Here is a 20328-nt window from a genome sequence, read left to right on the forward strand (position 1 = left end):
GCAAGGTAAAGTATGGAATTAGATGCTTGAAGACAGGATGATGAGTTAGGTCACAGGAATAATGGCAAGTCAATCCATTCCATTATTTTCTTCATTATTGCATCCTTAGATCACATGAAACTTTGTAAATGCCATTTTTTCCTTTCAAAATATAACATTAGCTAGTATGTTTTTGTTAAGATCTTCATAAATATGTAAAGTCAAATTCTTAATGATGCATGCATTTGGTGATAGACTACAGTTTGAACTGAGAAGAGACCCAACCAACTTTAGATTTTCATGGAGAATTGAAGGTGAAAGGATGGGTACTTGGCTAATGTTGCAGCTGAAGAGAAAGAAATGGTATCAAGTTTTTACATGCATAATTTTGTGTAGTTCATGGGTTGTATGATTTTCCCTTTAATTGGTCATTGAATGGTATATTAGCTTCATGTTGCCTTCTCTAGTCTTTCTAAGGATTTACAGTGATAATTAGTTTACCATTGTGAAGAAGTTCAATATAATAATGGATTCAAAGAAAACCTAAGAGCAAGAGAACTAATGGAACTACCATGAGATATAAGAAATAACTTGAGCCTATGCTGTTGTGTATCTATACTCCTTTTGTGCTTTGGCTCATTAGAGGATTAGATATACAGTTTCATGATATAGTAAAGAAAATGAATCTAGAAAATGAGACTTTCGCATCAATTATTGCCGAGAGAAATATTATGCTGGATGGTTTTGGCCCAAGTTTATCACTCAGAGCAAGCTTTATGTTTAATACTGCTGGTGCTGTGCGTATAAGATTCCATATGTTATATGATATCAACAAAAAATGAGCTAGTCTGCTATAGTTGAATTCATGGTATTGACCATATCAATGCAAGTTGAACACTTTCCGGCAAGGATTATTTATCTTATTGTCTTCATATCTTCTGTAAGCAGTGGAAACAGTTCTAAATAGCCTGATAATGGACCATTTGCATGCAAAACTGACATGAAGTTCATCTTCAGGAGAATCTTTAAAGAAGAATTCTGTAGAGTAGGATGAGACATTGCCATGAGACGAGCGAAGGAAGGAATTAGCTCATGGTCGGAATAGGTTTCTTGGAAGAATTACAGGAAATCTTGGAAAAATGTCAAAGTCTGTTACCATAAATCTCAGCAGTGACTGTTTGGAGCGGGTCATGTTTTGTTAAGGGGTATGCTACGCTCAATTTAACCTGCATAAGTGGCGCTGTAATACGCTTTGTTCAGTGGGAATAGGTGACACATAGGTGATGTGAAATTATTAGATTCTTTAGCCTCAGTGTGAAGAAAAAACAAGGGATTAAAAAGAAGTTTTCAGACTTTGTTCTTTTAGGCATTGCTTTCTTGGGAGGGTAGACAGGGTAAAGACTCTCACCCTCATTTATTTAAGAAAAAGTGTCACCATCCAAGCGGAGAGGAACACTTCCCTGAAAACCATAGCAAACGGAACAATGCCGTGAAACCAAAGCAAAAGGCCACGGACTTGTTGACTTTGGTTGACTAGATGACCAATAAAACTGCAACAAGTGCCACATTTCTTGACTTGGATGTCAATATTTGCATGACTTCTATCTTCACTCAATCATGTTACTAGCATAATTGTTCATTGTTTTGTTTTGTCTTTTTATTTTTTATTTTTTATTTTTTTACAACACTCGTTTTCCCATCTCTGGTTGATTGTAACATTTGTCCTTTCTATTTAAGAGCATCACTTTGTTTTCATTTCTCATAAAATCACAGCATGATTCCCTCTATTTTTCCATGTATGTTAATCATTCTCTACGTTCTATGCATTCAATCCACCCTCTTTACTGTCACAGCTACAAACACAGCAAACAACTTCATAACTTGTCTGCAAAATGAAAGAGATGCTCTTCTCCAATTCAAATCAACTATAATTGATCCAAACAAGAACCTTGCTTCCTGGAGTTCAGGCAACTGCTGCAATTGGAGAGGAATTCGATGCCATAACATCACTCGTCATGTTTCCAGAATTAATCTTCGGAACTCAAGCTTGCAAGGTGAGATCAATCCATCTTTACTCACTCTCCAACACTTGATCCACTTGGACCTTAGCTTCAACTTCTTCAATTTCAAACCAATACCACAATTCATTGGATCAATCAAGAGTCTTCGATATCTTAATCTTTCAAATGCTGGTTTTAGTGGAGAAGTGCCTTCGTCACTCGGTAACTTGTCTAGTTTGCATGTGCTTGATCTCTCCAATTTGTACCTGTCACTGTCTTCTGATTATGTTCTTCATGTAAGTGATAGTCAATGGCTTTCTCAATTGACTGCATTGCAAAATCTTAAAATGACTGGTGTGAATTTCACATATGCGTCAAGTTGGCTTCAAGACCTTAATTCTTTGCCTCACATTAAAATTCTCGGCCTTCGTTATTGTAGACTCCAAACAATTCCTCTTGTTCTTCCTCATGTCAACTTCACATATCTAAATTTTCTCGATCTTTCTTATAACCGTATCAACTCCACCATTCCTGCCTGGTTGTTCAAAATCACAAGCCTTGAGTATCTTGATCTTAGTTGGAACTTCAAGTTTCATGGTCTTGTTCCCCCGGACATCCGGAACCTGACTTATCTTAATGTTCTTGTGCTCTCCTACAATAGCATCGACATGTCTCTAGCTCTTTCCCAGCTGGGAAATCTGCGCAACTTGCAATATTTATACTCTGATTATGTGAGGAAACTAATCAACTGTCCATTTCATGAACTTGGAGGAAACTTTTCTGAACTCGCAACTACTCTTCAACTTTTGAGTCTCAGACACTCAAAACTTACTGGCAGTTTACCACGTTGGATTGGAAATTTCACAAACCTCCAATTCCTTTATGTTTCCGCAAATTCATTGTCTGGTGAGATTCCTTCATCTCTTGGACAGTTGTCTGGATTGTGAGAATTGAGTCTAGGTAGCAATCAATTTAATGGAACAGTTCCAGAAAGTCTGGGAGGATTGTCAGAGTTGTTATCCTTTGATCTCAGTTACAACTCTTTGGGAGGTGTCATTTCTCAAACACACTTTCGAGAACTCCGGAATCTGTTATACTTGAGCATCTCTTTTAACTCTTTGGTTCTGAATGTTAGCAGAGATTGGATTTCTCCTTTTCAACTTCTAGCATTGGCATGAGTGAATGTTCAGTTGGGCCGGCATTTCCGATGTGGCTTCGTACTCAGAAATCTCTACAATCGCTAGGTTTGGCTTATGCTGGTATCTCTGACACAATGCCACACTGGTTTTGGAGTTTGACTCCCCAGCTCTACGAGCTGGATCTTGCTCTCAATGCGATCAGAGGCAATGTTCCAAGCGCATTGCAGTTCACCAGCCCGAAGTACCTACTTCCCTTTAGGGATTTTAATTTCATCGGTGTTCTTGTGGATCTGAGTTCCAACTTCTTTGAAGGTCCATTACCTCGTTCTGTTGCAAATGTTGAGTATCTGAGATTATCAAACAACTCATTTTCAGGATCTTTGCCTCAAGATATCCATATAACAATGCCAAAACTCAAGGGATTGTATCTCTCGATGAATCATTTAAGCGGGAATATCCCATTGGAATTATGCCAGTCAAAATACTTGGAGGAGCTTGATGTCTCAATGAATTTATTGATTGGAGAATTTCCTGACTGTTGGAAAGATGATGCAGCTTTGAAAGTATTGGGTTTCTCATTCAACAACTTGTCAGGAAAAATTCCGTATTCTGTATTTTCTCTACCGCTCGTGTCACTGTCCTTGAACAATAATAAATTTTCAGGAGAGATTCCAAGTTCACTGCAGATATGCCTGCGCCTCCTATATCTTGATCTCGGGCATAACAAGCTGACTGGAAACATACCGACTTGGCTCGGGGATAAGCAACGCGGGTTGTTCACTCTCATCCTACGGTCGAATATGTTTACAGGTAGTATTCCTCCACAACTTTCACTTTTACATCTTCGGATTTTAGACCTTTCTGGCAACAATCTCACCGGAACTATACCTGAGAGTTTTGGTAACTTTATTTCCATGACGATAATTATGACTGGCTTTTATCTTGAGAACATGTACTTCTCATCAAGTATGGAGCTCATTGTGAAAATCAAGTCACTTGTGTATTATAGAGACCTTCCTAGAATATGTGTCATCGATCTCTCTGAAAATAATTTACATGGCAGCATTCCTCATGAACTATCAAATCTGAAGGGCTTGCAGGTCTTAAACCTATCTGGAAATCATTTAACAGGAGAGATTGCATATCAAATCGGTTCGATCACTAGCTTGGAGTCTCTAGACTTATCAAGAAATGACCTTCTAGGCGCAATTCCCGCTATATTGTCGAACTTGAGTTTTCTCAGCTGGTTGAACTTATCATATAACAATCTCTCCGGGTTGATACCAAGAGGGGGCCAACTAAGCACATTCAACGATCCATACGTCTATATCGGCAATGAAGGCTTATGCGGGGTTCCTCTATCCAAGATGTGCACTGTGAATGCAACAGAAACTCATGTCCAAGATGTGCACTGTGAATGCAACAGAAACTCATGTCGATGCTGTCGGTTCTAGCGAAGATGAAGATTTGTGGTTTTACTTGGGTATAATTAGCGGTTTTGTCATCGGCTCTTGGTCTGTCTGGGTGGTTTTTGTGTGGAAGAAGTCTTGGAAGATTGCGTATTTCTTGTTTGCCGAACAGATCATCAATGGAATTTATGTTTCTATTGCAGTAAATCTTGCTCGGCTAAAGCGACGCGAATAATATCAGTGTGGTAGTATGACTATACTTGTACTACGATATCGGCATGTGTGGATTGTAAAATTCAAATAAAGTGTGTAAATAGTGCCGAGCATGAAATGTATGTTGTATTCCATCAAATAAAGTGTATTTCATACATGCAAGAATTTGATTGATCTCAAGAGATAAATACTCAACTTTTTACTGCTGCAACTATACAATTGTACAACAATATATGGATTACATTCACTTTCCTGTTTGAATCTTGAAACCAGAGTTAGAGAAATACACATGCCGAAGAACATTATATATACAAAAAGAGTGTACAATGATCTGGTAATTGGAAATATAGTAACATGTTTAGAAGAAACAATATTGATAAGTTAAGAAAAAGCTACTCACTCAGGTGATATAGCCACTGTAACTGAACATCCATCGATCGATGTGGATCATTCCCAACCCATTAACATCTTAGTTACTTTCTCTACAACCTTTGTTTTCGACGCAAATGACTCGTAATCATCAGCAAGAAGAATTCTGTAAACTTCCCATTCCCTGTCCCCGATAACATGCCGCCCTATCTCGGCCTGTGAATGAGAAAAACACAACATTCTAACGACGATGCGGATAAAAAACAAAGCAGTCAAAATGAGTCTCGAGAGACTGACGTACTAAGAATATACGTGTATGGAGCTGTTTAAGGGCCAGGGTGATGTCGTAAAATACAAGCGGACGGCCCTTGCCTGATAACTCAACAGGGTTCGCAACTAATAGTTCTGTGTCAGGCCCGCGACTCACAACAGTGAGTCGGAGTGGCCGGAATACCTCCATCCTCAGCCGGTCGCACAATGCTTTTTGTTTGTTCGGGTCAATTATCTTCTTCCCATCCATTTGCATCACAAACAAGTCGATTTCACAGCGGCCATTTTTGCTTGCATGAAATCTTCCATAAGATATCTGCTTGATACATAAACATACAATCTAGAAAAGACATAACCAATGAAAAAACTCAAAACATCGTCTCTACTTCATTTAAGCAATTACCTGAATGTTGTAGTCCTTGAGAGTTCTCATTATGTCGTAGAGCAGGCCTTTGTGGTCAGGACAGTGAATTTGAATAAGTGTGTGAGCAGGGCTGAGAGAGTTGTCCATTGTAACTGAAAGAGATTTTCCGGGTGGTTCCTCTGCGAGTTCTAACTTGAACATTTCTTTGGTGATTGCCGGTGGAAGACACGATGAAGCTTGTAAACAAGCAGCGATGTCCTCACTGGCTAGTTCAATGTCACAACTCGTCATGGAGTCCCCCAAAACAGCTCGTAATTCATCGATTGTCTCTTCCTTCCTCTTATTAGTATGAAGAAGTTCTCTGTATAAATTGTTGTGATATATCACACGGTGGTCAGATCGTATTCAGGTCTAATGATTTGAAGTTGTCGAAAAGAATGAGACATTCAAACAGGTGAAAGACTTGTTCTATGAATTCATTGCTCCCTTGTTGAAGATTAAAAAAAGGAATACGAGCAATGGAAATAAAACGTTGAAAATTCTTTGGAAGTGCTAAAGAATAAGCCTTGATAAGTCCAAGGATAAGAAGAAAAAGAGAAGTGTAGAACATTCAAACTCCTAAAATTAGTCACATCCAACCCGAGATATACCGATAAGACGAGTATATAGTGACAAGAAACTGAATGATATTAATTTCATACATCAATTTGGCACGTATCCATCATACGAGAAGTTAATTAGCTCACGCTCTAAGAAAAATGCAAATGCAATGCATTCCTAATTTCGATAGAACCAACACAAGAAATGGCTTGTTTATATTAGTGTTGAAACTTGAAACCTGCATAGCACTAGCTTCAACTACTTTTTACAACCCTTATTATTCATTTTTCCGATCATTTCTATATTGAGTTACTTTGATAAAAACAACGACTTATATCTTTAAAACAACTTCAGTAAATCCTAAATGCATTCTTCAATCAAACAAAAAGTCTGACAGAAAACAATGGCAAGCAGTAGCAGTAACAGACCATTAAATGAGAAAAGATGAGAAATGGTCCACACAATTGAAATTAAATACGAATGACGATATGAACCTGGTATCGGTGATAAAGAAGAGGTCCATGACCTTCCCATCGGGCGTGGTCGATACCTTCACTCTCCTTATTATCAATTCAAGCTCACACAAAACTCGAGTCACATCTGCAAACCAACACCACAAACACCTCACATAACTATCTCCACATCTAAATTCCACACATATAGAGCAATGCAAACCACATCATAACACAAACAAAAATCAATGAAAGATCTTAAAAATATTCTTGATTAAAAGTAAAGATCCCAAAGAAAGTGAAATATTTGCATCCACCTCCTCAAATATCTCTAGACTAAACAATAAGAACAGTTCAAACATGCAGCAAAACAATTAGAATCTACAAAAGGTAAATAAGAACAGAATGAAAAACAGAATCATCAGAGAACTAGATTAAGAAAAAAAAATTAATTCCAATGAGTTAATTTCAAACAATCACCATGCAAAAGACCCATCCTATCATAGCAAGAGAACTTGAGCAAGAACACCTGAGGTTTATGCTCCATCATCAACAGCTCCTGCTGTCTATAATAAGATATATAAAGCCCTGAAGCTGAAGAAGCCGCCGGGCAAGCTCCAAGAAGCCTCTTTTTCAGCAACCCCCACCTCGTCGGAGCTCCGGTGGAACTCCCAACCACCCAAAAGACTATGTAACACCACTTCCCATCTGTGCTAACATCTAATCCCAAACAAACCCCCATAAAAATCCAATCTTTGAAAGCTAGTAAAACTAGAAAAGCAAGAAAGATTCCAACTTTGGGCTCACCACCGCGGACGACGCTGAGTCCGAAGAAGAGGATGATGCGGCAGAGGTCACAACCAAGGCCGGTCTTGTCCGGGCAGTTGACGGTGATGACGGTGGGTTCTCCGGCGGTCTCCGGCTGCCGGATAAGTACGAAATCGTCAGAGATGATGCCCATATCTAAATCACTTCTCTCAATCTCTGAAAAGAAGCTCCTTTTTGCTCTCAGATTCAAGGAACATGCTGGGTTTTATCCATCTTCTTCACAAGGAGTGAGGTTCCCAGCTTTAGTACTTGGATTTTGCCAGATTTTTATATTGTTTCTCATTGAAAGAGAAAAAAAAAATGGAAAAAGTTTTGGTCTTTGTTGAAGAAAAGATGCGGACATGGAGATCCCGGAAATTTGGAGGGGATTAGGATTTTTATATTTATGTCCTTGTAAAATCTCGAAATTATATAATAATAATAATAATAATAATAATAATAATAATAATAATAATAGCTAGAGACTTTTAAAATAAATAAACTAGAAAAGGTGATAAAGAAATTTAAATCTAAATTAAAAAAAAATTGTAAGCCTCTCTGATGTTTCTAACTTTTTTTTTAGTTCTTAAAAATTATATATATATAATGTTGTTTTTATTTGTATACACTAAAAATCCATTAAATTATTTGTATAATTATCGATAAAATTAAATGTTATGTCCCCCTTGAGACATTGGTAAAATATATTATTATATATTAAATAATAAAAAAATCTGTGTATATATACTCTTAAAACTTTGTAATGGTTATTTAAGTAAATTTTTCATATATATATATATATATATATATATGAAACTCAATTTATTCATTTCATCTTAATTTTACAAATTTCTAACCGTAGTTCAGTAAATGTTTTTTATATACATCTCAAAAGATCTAGCTAGTTATATTCATTAAATATAAAGGAAACTAATATTATTAAAAGTAGTTTGAGAATTTAAAGAAAATTATATTTTCATCATTATAAAAAAAATTTAATATTTGTAATATATTTTGATAGTATATATATGATTTGATTTTATTATAAAAATATAACCACATCTAAATAATTTTTTTTGAGTTTTTTATAAAAAGAAAAAAAGGAAAAAAATCATACATAATATATCTAAGAAAGGAACCTAACAAGCAAACATTAGTTTGGTGGAAAACACTGCACATGTTGCATGCCATATATATATATATATATATATATTATAGTAATATATATATATATAAATATTAATTACTTAATTAATTAATTAGCTTTATAAGTGGTTGGTGTTGAAGGACCTTTACTTTTCTAGATTATGTTGTACAAGTGTACAATGCACCAACTAGCTTTCTAAGTGCGATGTCTCTTCTTTGCTTCACTTGCCTCCTCTCCTCATCCATCACGCCTACTATTTTGGTTCATTATTTTACTATTTTTTTAATTTTTTATTTATAATAATAATTATTATTATTATTATGTCACCAATTAACTCATAAAAAATTTCAGAGTTAGTAATCCATTCCTAACCCAATAATATTAAATTATTATGTGAGGGTTTCAAATGCCTTGAGTTTAAATTCTACTTAATATATATAATAATGACTGATCCTGAATGTTGATACAGATTTGCTACCCAAAATCTCATATCATTTAGTAAAAACACACAATCAAGTTTTCAATTTTTACGCATGTTTTATTTATATAAAATTTTGATTTTTTTATTTAATGAACAGTGTAAATAATGTAAATTTATGGCTATCTCTTATGCGCATTGCAGCTTGTTATGCGCATTAAAAAAAAGAAGTCAAGTGGAAGAAATAACATTATTTATTTATATAACTTAAATCTAAAAAATAGTTATACAAATAAACACTAATATTGAACTAAAAATAAAAAAAAAATATATGAGAATATTTGGTGACTAGGAGAAATAATTCAAACAAAATCTCTAATACCTCTACGAATTTTTTTTTTAAAATTTTGAGCCATAAGTTTTTTAAGATTCATAGGCTCTTTAACCATCCAGATTTTGAAGTAATAAATCTCTTCTAACAAGTGTTTTTTTTTATTTATATGTTTTTACTTTATATATAAATGTTCAAATTTGAAACCACTCATTTAAATGACCCAAAATTCAATCATCTGTACTAATTCATTTGTAAATTAACTTTTCTGACATCTTTCCTCCCAAATTCGATCAAGCTCCAAATAAATAAATAAATTTAGAATGAATGATTCAAGTATGTTATAATATCTTATACGTTTTTTTTTAATAAATAAAGACAAACCACGTGTCAAGGACGGAGGTATACATAAAAAGTTGAGTTCTACGACACCTATGGCCTTCACTTGTATGAGTCATGATTTGAACCTGACTTTTCAGCGGGACGAATATCATATACAAAGAATCCGATATAAATAGACTGAACAGTTGTTAGCTTATCTCATAAAACTTCATTAATACTTTAATGTAATAAAATAAATTATATAAAAAATATGTTTTTCTTACCATATTTATTTAATAATATGTATTTAAAACCATGATCCATCAGTCATAGGTCGGTGAGTTGGCCGGTGGGTGTTAGATGTAGCGGCCACCATCACGTGAGTTGCGGAAATAGACATTTTGAGTAGTCACGTGCTATTCCTTGACGGATGCTTCAAGAAATTTGAACCTTTTTATTATAGAGTTGATGATTTAATCATGTGTGTTTTTTTTTTTTTAATGAAGTGCTACCTACCACTCACCTAATCTTTCCTTTTAATTCAAGTGTTATCTTTTCCATTCTAATTTCACCAATATATATATATAAAAAGTATAAGAAATTATATTAACTTTATGATGTTCAATGAAATAATTAGTTTAGTGCATGCTAATTGATTATAAAATAAAAAAATAATGATGGTGTGTCAATTTTAGGTTAATTTTTTTAAAAAAAAACATTGAAATTTAGTTAAATATCATTTTGATCACTAAATTTTAATTTATTTTGAAATACTCACTAAAGTTATAAATTATTTAAACAGCAGTTCACCAGATAGATTAGCATTTTTCTTTATTGATATGGAGGTCATAGATTACTCTTTGATGGTGCACTGACTAGGCTTTTCCTTGATCTCTACGTTACCTAATGCAAATGCCAATCCATCAAATGACATGCTTCTAAAATGATTAGTAATTTTAATGAGCATTTCGTAACAAATCAAAATTCAGTGATTAAAATATATTTGATTAAAGTTCAATGATTTATCAAAAAAATTAACCGTCAATTTTATAAAGTATTTAAGAAAAATTACTCTCTTGTTTGTCATTTTGTAAAATATTTTAATATTTAATAAAAATAAAAAATAACCAACTAGCTTCCTAAATGTCATAGCGACTCCAAACTAGTTTAGAGCTTGATTCTAAGAGCCATGAAGAAAACATAAAACTTAATCCAAATTATTTTTTCCTGTAGAATACATAAAGTTTCGAACTCAAAAGCCATTAGCTTAAATGATCTACCACTCTACTTGAACTAGTTTGGTAATTTATTAATTTTCTCATTAAAATAAATACATCTTTGGTCATTTATAATAATTTAGTTATATATACAATCTCATCCCTTGTCAAGTATTGGATTAAAATTTTTTGAGAATCCAATGAGATATAAGTTAACTTGATGATACAAAATATTAGAAGCAAGAACCTAACATGCTAAAAATGCATAACATTATAATATCCCATCATGCCTAATAATAATAACAATAACATACTTAAAAAATGATTTAATATGGAAAAAATTAGGGAAATATGAGCATGTGGTAGTTGAGAATAAACATTATCCATGAAGTCAAAAAAAATTCTATAATTTGTTATAAAATTAATCAATTTTTTGCTTCATAAGATCGACAACTACAGTAAGAAATATATACATAAAAAAACTCTTTTGAAGAGCTAAGTTTTATCGAAAAAGAATATACTTTATATAATTATTTTTCGTGTTATAAAAAAAGTCAAACTCGCATCTCATGAAACAAAAAATTTATGTGCCACTGGGCTCAAGATGCTTATGGTTATTAATCAAATTTGTTGAATATATATATATATATATCCGCAACAAACCATGACAAAGAGCATGTGCTTGTGGACTAGCAAGTTACTACCTAAGTTTAGCCTAAATAATAAATAAATTATAAGCCAAGCAATGGTTTTTTTTTTTATATGGAATAAAATTATGTATAGGCCACTAGTCAAAGCTAGGAAATATATAATATTTTCCCATACTAAAACAAATATAATGACAGGGAATCAATGCATTGTCATGCATTTGGATCTACGCTTGCTTTTTTCATTGGGAATCTTTTGAATATACAAATAAAAGATTCTTACATTTTTTTTTTTACTTTATTTAGGTATCTTTTTAATTCTAGGTAGTTTTCTTTCATTATTGTACTATTCAAATCCAAGTTCATTTTAATTGATTCATAAGACTAGTTTTTTCTATTAGATCATCATCGAGCATCATCTAGCATGGTTATATACTAATATATCTGAATGATTTTTAAACATGTTTAATATTAAATTTATTAATACTCCAAATTCAACAAAATTGGTGTTTACTTGATAATTTTATAAATTAAGATTTACTTCATTCATCGACATTCATTACGTATTTATTTTTATAATTATTTTAAATTTTTTTATGTATATCTAAATACTATAGAGGCATTTGATTTTTTGAGTTCAACTTCCTTTTCTTGTTTTTTAATAAAGTTCGACTTCGTTTTCATTGAAGGATGTAAAAATCCTAAAAAACTACTTTCTCCAAAACATCAAGAAAAAACTCATGAAACTCTTTTAGAATTTAGTAAGTGTAGTTTATTTGATGAATTAAATAAACTACACTTACTAAATTCTAAAAGAGATCTCATGAGACTCTTGATGTTTTGACATAGACCTAGAGATTTTCTGATGATCCTAACAGGATTGATTTTTTGCATCAAAATATTCTGAAGCATAAGATAATAAAGGTACTCCTATAAAACATTTTATTTATTTATTTATTTTTATTTTTATTTTTATTTTTTGGAAAAATCCCGCAAGTGATAATATGCCAAACTCCAAAGTGTCCATTAGTAGCACAATTTGTATTTTTTTTAGTAAATTAGATTTAATAAAAATAAAACATCATTATCAATCTTTACATCCCATTGATAACATCATGCTTCTTTTTTTTTGGAACCCACGTGTTATAATGATAATTTTTTTTTTATACAATTCGTAATGAAAGTTCATAATTGGTAATTAAACCACACTTAAATTTTTCATATACTCTAATTATTATTTTTAAATTCTACAATAAATATATATATATACAAATCAACTATTTTTTAAAGGAAAAATTACTATTTACCCTACTGCTGGTTAAAATTTAAAACAACCCACTACGAGTTATGAATCTGCTGACAATGCCCCTTCTTTATCATTTTCACTTCCTTTTTACCCTTGTAGGTCACTTGGATTGGGTCAGTAGTTGTGAAATTCATCGTTCTCTTAAAAATGGTGGGAGCGTCCGATCAGCATCATGTCAACATTTTTTTACATTTCTATTTTTACGAAACAAACTTTGGAAGACTTTTATCCGTCTGTCCATCTCGTTTCCGTTTAAAAATGATCGAGTTTTTGTTTAAGCGAAATGTTTAGTTTAAAATTATCAAGTTTACATTTAAATATATCGGTTTAGGTTTAAGCGGAAATGATTTCTAATAGGTATTCGGATTACTCGGGCGTGTCCGTCCCTTATCAAAGGCCACCGCGGCGATTTAGTAGGCCTTCCTTACTCGTTAGATCGTTTTGAAGTTTTTGTCGTTGCATGTCGGACAGACGTTTTGAAGCGCTAATCATTTAAAAACTACGTTTCACTACTGCGAGTGTGAGATGCGATAGTAATCTTATGAAAAAACTATCGCCACTAGCGTAAATGATAAAGCTTATAATTCGTTACGTATGTTTGCCCTAAACTATAGCATATTATTATACATTTTTGCTCGTTATTTATGAAAATAGTTTTCATAAAACAAACCCAAATTTAAAATGAAACAATGATATTTAAACATAAACATAGTTGTATAAGTTAATTATTGATTAATTATCCCGGGTTTTTGCTTAAAACTTATGTTTTTTTCTCAACTATTATTATCATGTCTTTGTTTCGTTTAAAAATTACTCCGATTTTGTTTTAAACTTAAATGTTTCCGTTTAAATTTATCAGTCTCGATTTAAAATGTTATGTCTACATTTAAATATATCCAGTTTAGGTTTAAGCGAAATGATTTTAGTAAGGTATTGGATTCTACGAGCGTATCCATCCCACCTCAAGGTCACTTCTGCGATTTAGTAGGCCTTCGCTACTCGTTAGATCGTTTTGAAGTTTTGTCATTGCACGTAGTCGAGACAACGTTTTGAAGACTAGTCGTTTAAAAACTCATTTCACTACTACTGAGCGGACACAATCGTAGATCTTGCAAAAAAACTATCGCTAACTAAGCATAAATGATAACTTATATTCAGTTACATATGTTTTATACAAAATATAGCATATTATTATACAGTTTTGCTCGATTATTTATGAAAATCGTTTTTCGTAAACAAACCCAAATTTAAAAATGAAACAATGATATTTAAACATAAAACATAGTTGTATAAGTTAATTATTGATTAATTATCCCGGTTTTTGTTTTAAAACTTATGTTTTTCTCAACTATTATTGATCATGTCTTTGTTTTCAGTTTAAAAATTACTCTGAGTTTTTTGTTTAAGCTTAAATGTTTCAGTTTAAATTTATCAGTCTGTTTAAAAATGTTATGTCTCTGCATTTAAATATATCAGGTTTCGAGTTTAAGCAGAAATGATTTTATATAGGTATTGATTCTCGAGCGTGATCAGTCCCGCCTCGAGGCCACCACGGCGATTTAGTAGGTCTTCCTACTCGTTAGATCATTTGAAGTTTTTGTCGTTCGCATGTCGGACAGCGTTTTGAAGGCGCTAATCATTTAAAAAACTCATTTCACTACCATGCAGTCGCGGACACGATCGTGAGATCTTAGAAAAACTATAGTAACTAAGCGTAAATGATAACTTATATTACGTTACATATGTTTTGCCACAAACTATCACATATTATTGTACATTTTGCTCGTTATTTATGAAAATCGTTTTCATAAACAAACCCAAATTTAAAATGAAACAATGATATTTAAACATAAACATAGTTGTATAAGTTAATTATTGATTAATTATCCCGAGTTTTTGCTTAAAACTTATGTTTTTTTCTCAACTATTATTATCATGTCTTTGTTTAGTTTAAAATTATCACGAGTTTTTGTTTAAGCTTAAATGTTTCCGTTTAAATTTATCAGTCTCTGTTTAAAATGTTATGTCTCTGTTTAAATATATCGCAGTTTCGGGTTTAAGCGAGAAATGATTTTCAATAGGTATTCAGGATTCTACGAGCGTGTCAGTCCCACCTCAAGGGCAACACTAGCGATTTAGTAGGCCTTCCTTACTCGTTAGATCATTTTTGAAGTTTTGTCGTTCGTGCGGACGAGCGTTTTTGAGACTAATCATTTAAAAACTCATTTCGCTCTACCAGTGCGAGACGCAATCGTAGATCTTTAAAGAAACTCATGACTAATCGTCAAATGATAACTTATATTACGTTTACATATGTTTGCTACAAAAATATCACATATTATTGTACATTTTGCTCGTTATTTATGAAAATCGTTTTCATAAACAAACCCAAATTTAAAAATGAAACAATGATATTTAAACATGAGCATAGTTGTATAAGTTAATTATTGATTAATTATCCCGATTTTTTACTTAAAACTTATGTTTTTCTCAACTATTATTATCAGTGTCTTTGTTTCCGTTTAAAATTATCTGATTTTTGTTTAAAGCTTAAATGTTTCGTTTAAATTTATCAAGTCTCTGTTTAAAATGTTATGTCTCTGTTTAAATATATCGGTTTCGGTTTAAGCGAAAATGATTTTTAGTAGGGTATTCGGATTCTACGAGCGTATGCATCCCACCTCGAGGCCACCTGCAGCGATTTAGTAGGGTCTTCCCTTCTCGTTAGATCATTTTGAAGTTTTGTCGTTTGCATGCTCGGGACAGCGTTTTGAAGGCGCTAATCATTTAAAAACTCATTTCACTACTACGAGTGACGGACACGATCGTAGATCTTGCAAAAAACTATCGTAACTAAGCATAAATGATAACTTATATTACGTTACATATGTTTTGCCACTAAACTATCGCATATTATTATACATTTTGCTCGTTATTTATGAAAATCGTTTTTCATAAACAAACCCAAATTTAAAAATGAAACAATGATATTTAAACATGCAACATAGTTTAGTATAAGTTAATTATTGATTAATTATCCAGGTTTTTTGCTTAAAACTTATGTTTTTCTCAACTATTATTGTCATGTCCTTGTTTCGTTTAAAAATTATCGAGTTTTTGTTTAAGCTTAAATGTTTCGGTTTAAATTTATCAAGTCTCGTTTTAAAATGTTATGTCTGCATTTAAATATATCCGGTCTCTGTTTAAGCGAAATGATTTTTAGTAGGTATTGGATTCTCACAGCGTATCAGTCCCCACCTCGAGGCCACTCGAGCGATTTAGTAGGCCTTCCTTACTCGTTAGATCATTTTTGAAGTTTTGTCGTTGCATGTCGGACATGACGTTTTGGAAACGCTAATCGTTTAAAAACTCATTTCACTACCACGAGTGCGGGACACAATCGTAGATCTGCAAATGAAACTATCGTCAACTAAGCGTAAATGATAACTTATATTCGTTACATATGTTTTGCCATGAAACTATCACATATTATTAGTACATTTTGCTCGTTATTTATGAAAATCGTTTTTCATAAACAAACGCATAAATTTAAAAAGAAAAGATGAAATTTAAATAGAAACCGTCGTAGTTAAGCGAAAACATTGATATTTAAACATAAAACTTTGAAAACTTAAAATAGAACAATCGATAGTTAAGCAGAAATAACAATATTTACATTCAAAATTAAACTGGCCGTCCTAGACAAATGTGGATCGAGTCGGACATCACAATGAAGTGTAAAACAATCGAAAAATCTCCTTGACACAATATTATTGCTTTTGATTATGTACACAAACGAAAATGAAAAACAATCAAAACTCTTGCCGAAAAACTTCCTACAAACTACAAGATCGTCCAATAATCACACCATGAAACCGAAAAAATTCTCTTTCTAATAGAATACTTTAGAAATCAAACTAAAAAGAAAGCTACGAATATCAAAAAACGAAAAGGCGCACGACATCTTGACGGCATCCACTCGTAGTCGATACCTGTAAGCATAAACTAATGAAATGTCGAAAGAGTTGAGTGGGAGTTCTTCTTGAGGCGATGGTCCAATCCTCCGGAAGATGTCAGGGTAATGACAACTTTGAAAAAGGAAAAGTTGAAGAGATGAAGAGATGAAAAGAGAAAAAAGAAACCAGCACCAATAATGGTGTTCTTTGGGGATTAACCAAGAAAAAAGCAGTTCTCTTAAAGAGAAAATTATTGCAGCAAAGGGCGTTATGGTCAAATCACGTCTCACTTGTCACAACTTCCCATGCAAGGGATAATTTCGTCCAAAAAATTTAAAACTAACTCCATTAAATGCTTGAGGGGTTTCAAATTCATTGTATTTAAAAGGAAGGGGTTTTTAGGGATTCCCAAATTAATGGGGTGTTTTTGGAAATATTAGAAACTTAGGGGGTTATTTTGGCAATTTCCACTTTTTAAACTATAAATGATTTAAATATATTTGTTTTGTCTTTGAACAAATATGTTCATTTTAGTCTTTGCATGATTTTTAAATAAAATTTAAAATTCAAACAATTTACTAGAGAGATGAAAAAATTAAATTGAATTTTTTTATATTACACTTTAGGTATTAATATAATAAAAATACAAGCAAGGCTTGTCTATCCACATTGTAAAACAAAAAAATAACAAAAGAAGCAAACATTTTGGTATAATTTTAAGACTAATGGTTGTTGTTATTCCAACATTCAAAATCACCATTTCCATTTATATATATATATACATATATAATATAAAGTAACCACTAAGAAAATAGAATCAACAAGTGGGTAGATTTTCTTATATTTAATTTAAAATTTTAAATAACTAGAAAACTTAAGTTTATACTGAACTTCTATGATAATCAAATATTGTTTATATTTTTAGGTTTCATTTCACAAAAAGAAAAACCATAATAATATTTAAAGAAAATTGAAAAAAAAAATTCTCCTAATTTTGCAAACATAATTTTTTTTTGAAAAGGAATATGTCTATGCCTTTTTTTGGTGTGTTCCACAAAACAAAGTTTGCAATCCAAAGCACTGAAATGGACATGCATAGAATGATAGAGTGATAGAGTGATGGAGATTACCTTTTGATTGCTTTTTTGGGAAGGCATGCACTTCCTCACATGGCTGCCAGACACCTTCTTGATCCTATCTCCAAAAAAATTAAGATTTATAACTTTTATTTAAATTTTAAAAGATTAAATTAATTATAAATGTATATTTTTATCAATATTTTACTATTATTAATTTTCCGAAAAAATTCATATCCCAGATTCATTGATTTAACTATGAAAAACGGTGAAGTGAGAAGTTCAAATTCCGAGTTTAAATCTAATTAGATATAATGACTATAACAGATCTTCAGTTATGGGTGTGATCTCACAACCCAAATACTGTATTATTAGGTGAGATAGCACTGGTTGGACGATCAATTTCTAATTTTTGTGTATGCTTTTAACTGTGCTGATCAATATATATAATCAATCATCTCTTTTATAGATTTATAATGCAGGTCGTTGGATTTTAATCCAACGGTTATGCACTGTGCAGTAAATAATATTACTGAACTTATGAATAATAGTATAGTCGGATGTACAGTATTTTGAACAAAATCTAAACTAATTAACTCAACTAATCACGTAATTATGTTTTATTGTAACATCCTAATTGGTACCAGTACTCAATTGTAAAGTTATACATATATATTAAATTTAATTAAATATGTTTATTTTAATAATAAATTGTAATGGTCGGTCACAACTTTTGGATGTTTTGGTTTGTGTTTAGGATAATCCAATTAAATAATCTTCGTTAATAATGTGAGACAAAATAACAGATTTGAACATCTTGAAATAATTTAAGGACAAAATAAATATATTTAGAGGTTTTAAAATATTTTTTTTGTAGTTATTAAGAAATGGACTAATTCAATACGGAAAGTCTGACAAGATCATTTAAAATGAATAGAAATATATTGTTTCAAAATATATTAGAATTTTGATTTTAAAATTTATTTGTTTCATATAATCTAGTTCAATCGTCATTTGTTGCAACCCCTTTGATGGAAAAATCTTTATATATAATGTTTAATGTTCTAGTCTTTTAGTTTTTTTAATGACTGATTCTTAATCAATACTTACTTATATATATATATTTATTTAATCGAAAAGTTTAAAACCAATACAAAAATATATATTCCTTCTCCACCTTCTTCAATCTTAATAATTTACCTATATTAAAAAAATTATATTTATTTTTTAAAAATCTTTAATTTATCACAAAATCTAAATAGGAGGTAGGTAAAGTTTTATAATAAGATAGACTTCTTATAGTATTTTTTTAACATATAAGAATTTGAATTCAAAATGCATTTATTTAACTGATCCAAATCTCTGTCTTTTGAACTAACTTGTTAGTTCATAATTTTTGTTTGGCGAATAAATAATATTCTGTCTCATTAACATGAAGTTGAAACCTACTAACCAACGTTGCGATAGCTCAATAGTTAAGATATTTATTGCTATGCAATGGGTTAAAGGTTTAATTCTCACCGAACGTATGGTGAGCAAAGTCCCTCTGTGCATAGATGGTGTGAGGTCCTTCTATACACAGTGTGAGAGTATATGATATATTCAAAATAGACTCGCGTATATTTTTAACAATAACTTGTTGACTTTGGGAAAAAAATTGAAGCCCATTAATTTTGTGCCATAAAAATACTTATAGTGAAAATTCAACTCGCATTACTATAAACCTCAAATTATAAAGTGTGTCCCAATTTAATTAAAAGGTAAATTAACAAAGAATAAGAGTGATCATCACTGTCAACAAGTTGATTAAACAATACTTTCTTCATTGCTTTTCTATTGTATAATATATATTTTGTTTGAATTAGTTTATAAAAGTGAATCTAATATGGCCATTCTCTTTGGAAGTAGGTTAAGCTTATCTTATAGGAACACCAAGTGGATACCAAGATATTTATAATCACCAATTAGATGCATTATAGATAATTATTTTATATTTATTTTTAATTATTTTATTATGAATTTGTAGGTTTTTTTCTATTTATAAATAGACGATAGATACCTTCACTTAAAATACGCCAAGAAAATAGGTAAGTAGCAAAACACATAAGAACTGATGGGTTATGACTGTTCTCATCTTTTTCTATAGGTGTTTTCTACCCATTCCATTTTTAAATCTCATTTCTAAGTAATCCATGTTTTAGATAAATGATGTTTTGTTTAAAGAAGTGATATTATAAAAAAATTAAAATAATAATATCATTTTATTTTATTTTTATAATATATTCTCGATCAACTTTATATTTTTAT

General features: G+C 31.6%; 3 protein-coding genes across 3 annotated transcripts; 2 read left to right on the forward strand and 1 right to left on the reverse strand.

Moving 5' to 3' along the window:
* The first annotated feature begins 1777 nt into the window (after positions 1 to 1777).
* Positions 1778 to 2926, forward strand: LOC120274881 (receptor-like protein EIX2). Its single transcript, XM_039281429.1, has one exon. The coding sequence runs from the start codon at positions 1778 to 1780 to the stop codon at positions 2924 to 2926; it is 1149 nt and encodes a 382-aa protein (XP_039137363.1).
* Positions 2927 to 3122: 196 nt separating this feature from the next.
* LOC120276679 (receptor-like protein EIX2) lies at positions 3123 to 4895 on the forward strand. Its single transcript, XM_039283351.1, has 2 exons — positions 3123 to 4485; positions 4523 to 4895. Exons 1-2 carry the CDS (start codon positions 3154 to 3156, stop codon positions 4760 to 4762), a joined length of 1572 nt encoding a protein of 523 aa, XP_039139285.1. The 5' UTR covers positions 3123 to 3153; the 3' UTR covers positions 4763 to 4895.
* A 15-nt stretch (positions 4896 to 4910) lies between these two features.
* Positions 4911 to 7969, reverse strand: LOC120276687 (ACT domain-containing protein ACR10-like). Its single transcript, XM_039283360.1, has 6 exons — positions 7603 to 7969; positions 7276 to 7515; positions 6838 to 6943; positions 5783 to 6104; positions 5411 to 5695; positions 4911 to 5325 (listed from the first exon to the last, which is right to left on the reverse strand). Exons 1-6 carry the CDS (start codon positions 7754 to 7756, stop codon positions 5188 to 5190), a joined length of 1245 nt encoding a protein of 414 aa, XP_039139294.1. The 5' UTR covers positions 7757 to 7969; the 3' UTR covers positions 4911 to 5187.
* Positions 7970 to 20328: the final 12359 nt, after the last annotated feature.

The sequence above is a fragment of the Dioscorea cayenensis genome, chromosome 2 (genome assembly GCF_009730915.1).
Source record: "Dioscorea cayenensis subsp. rotundata cultivar TDr96_F1 chromosome 2, TDr96_F1_v2_PseudoChromosome.rev07_lg8_w22 25.fasta, whole genome shotgun sequence".
Taxonomy (NCBI): domain Eukaryota; kingdom Viridiplantae; phylum Streptophyta; class Magnoliopsida; order Dioscoreales; family Dioscoreaceae; genus Dioscorea; species Dioscorea cayenensis.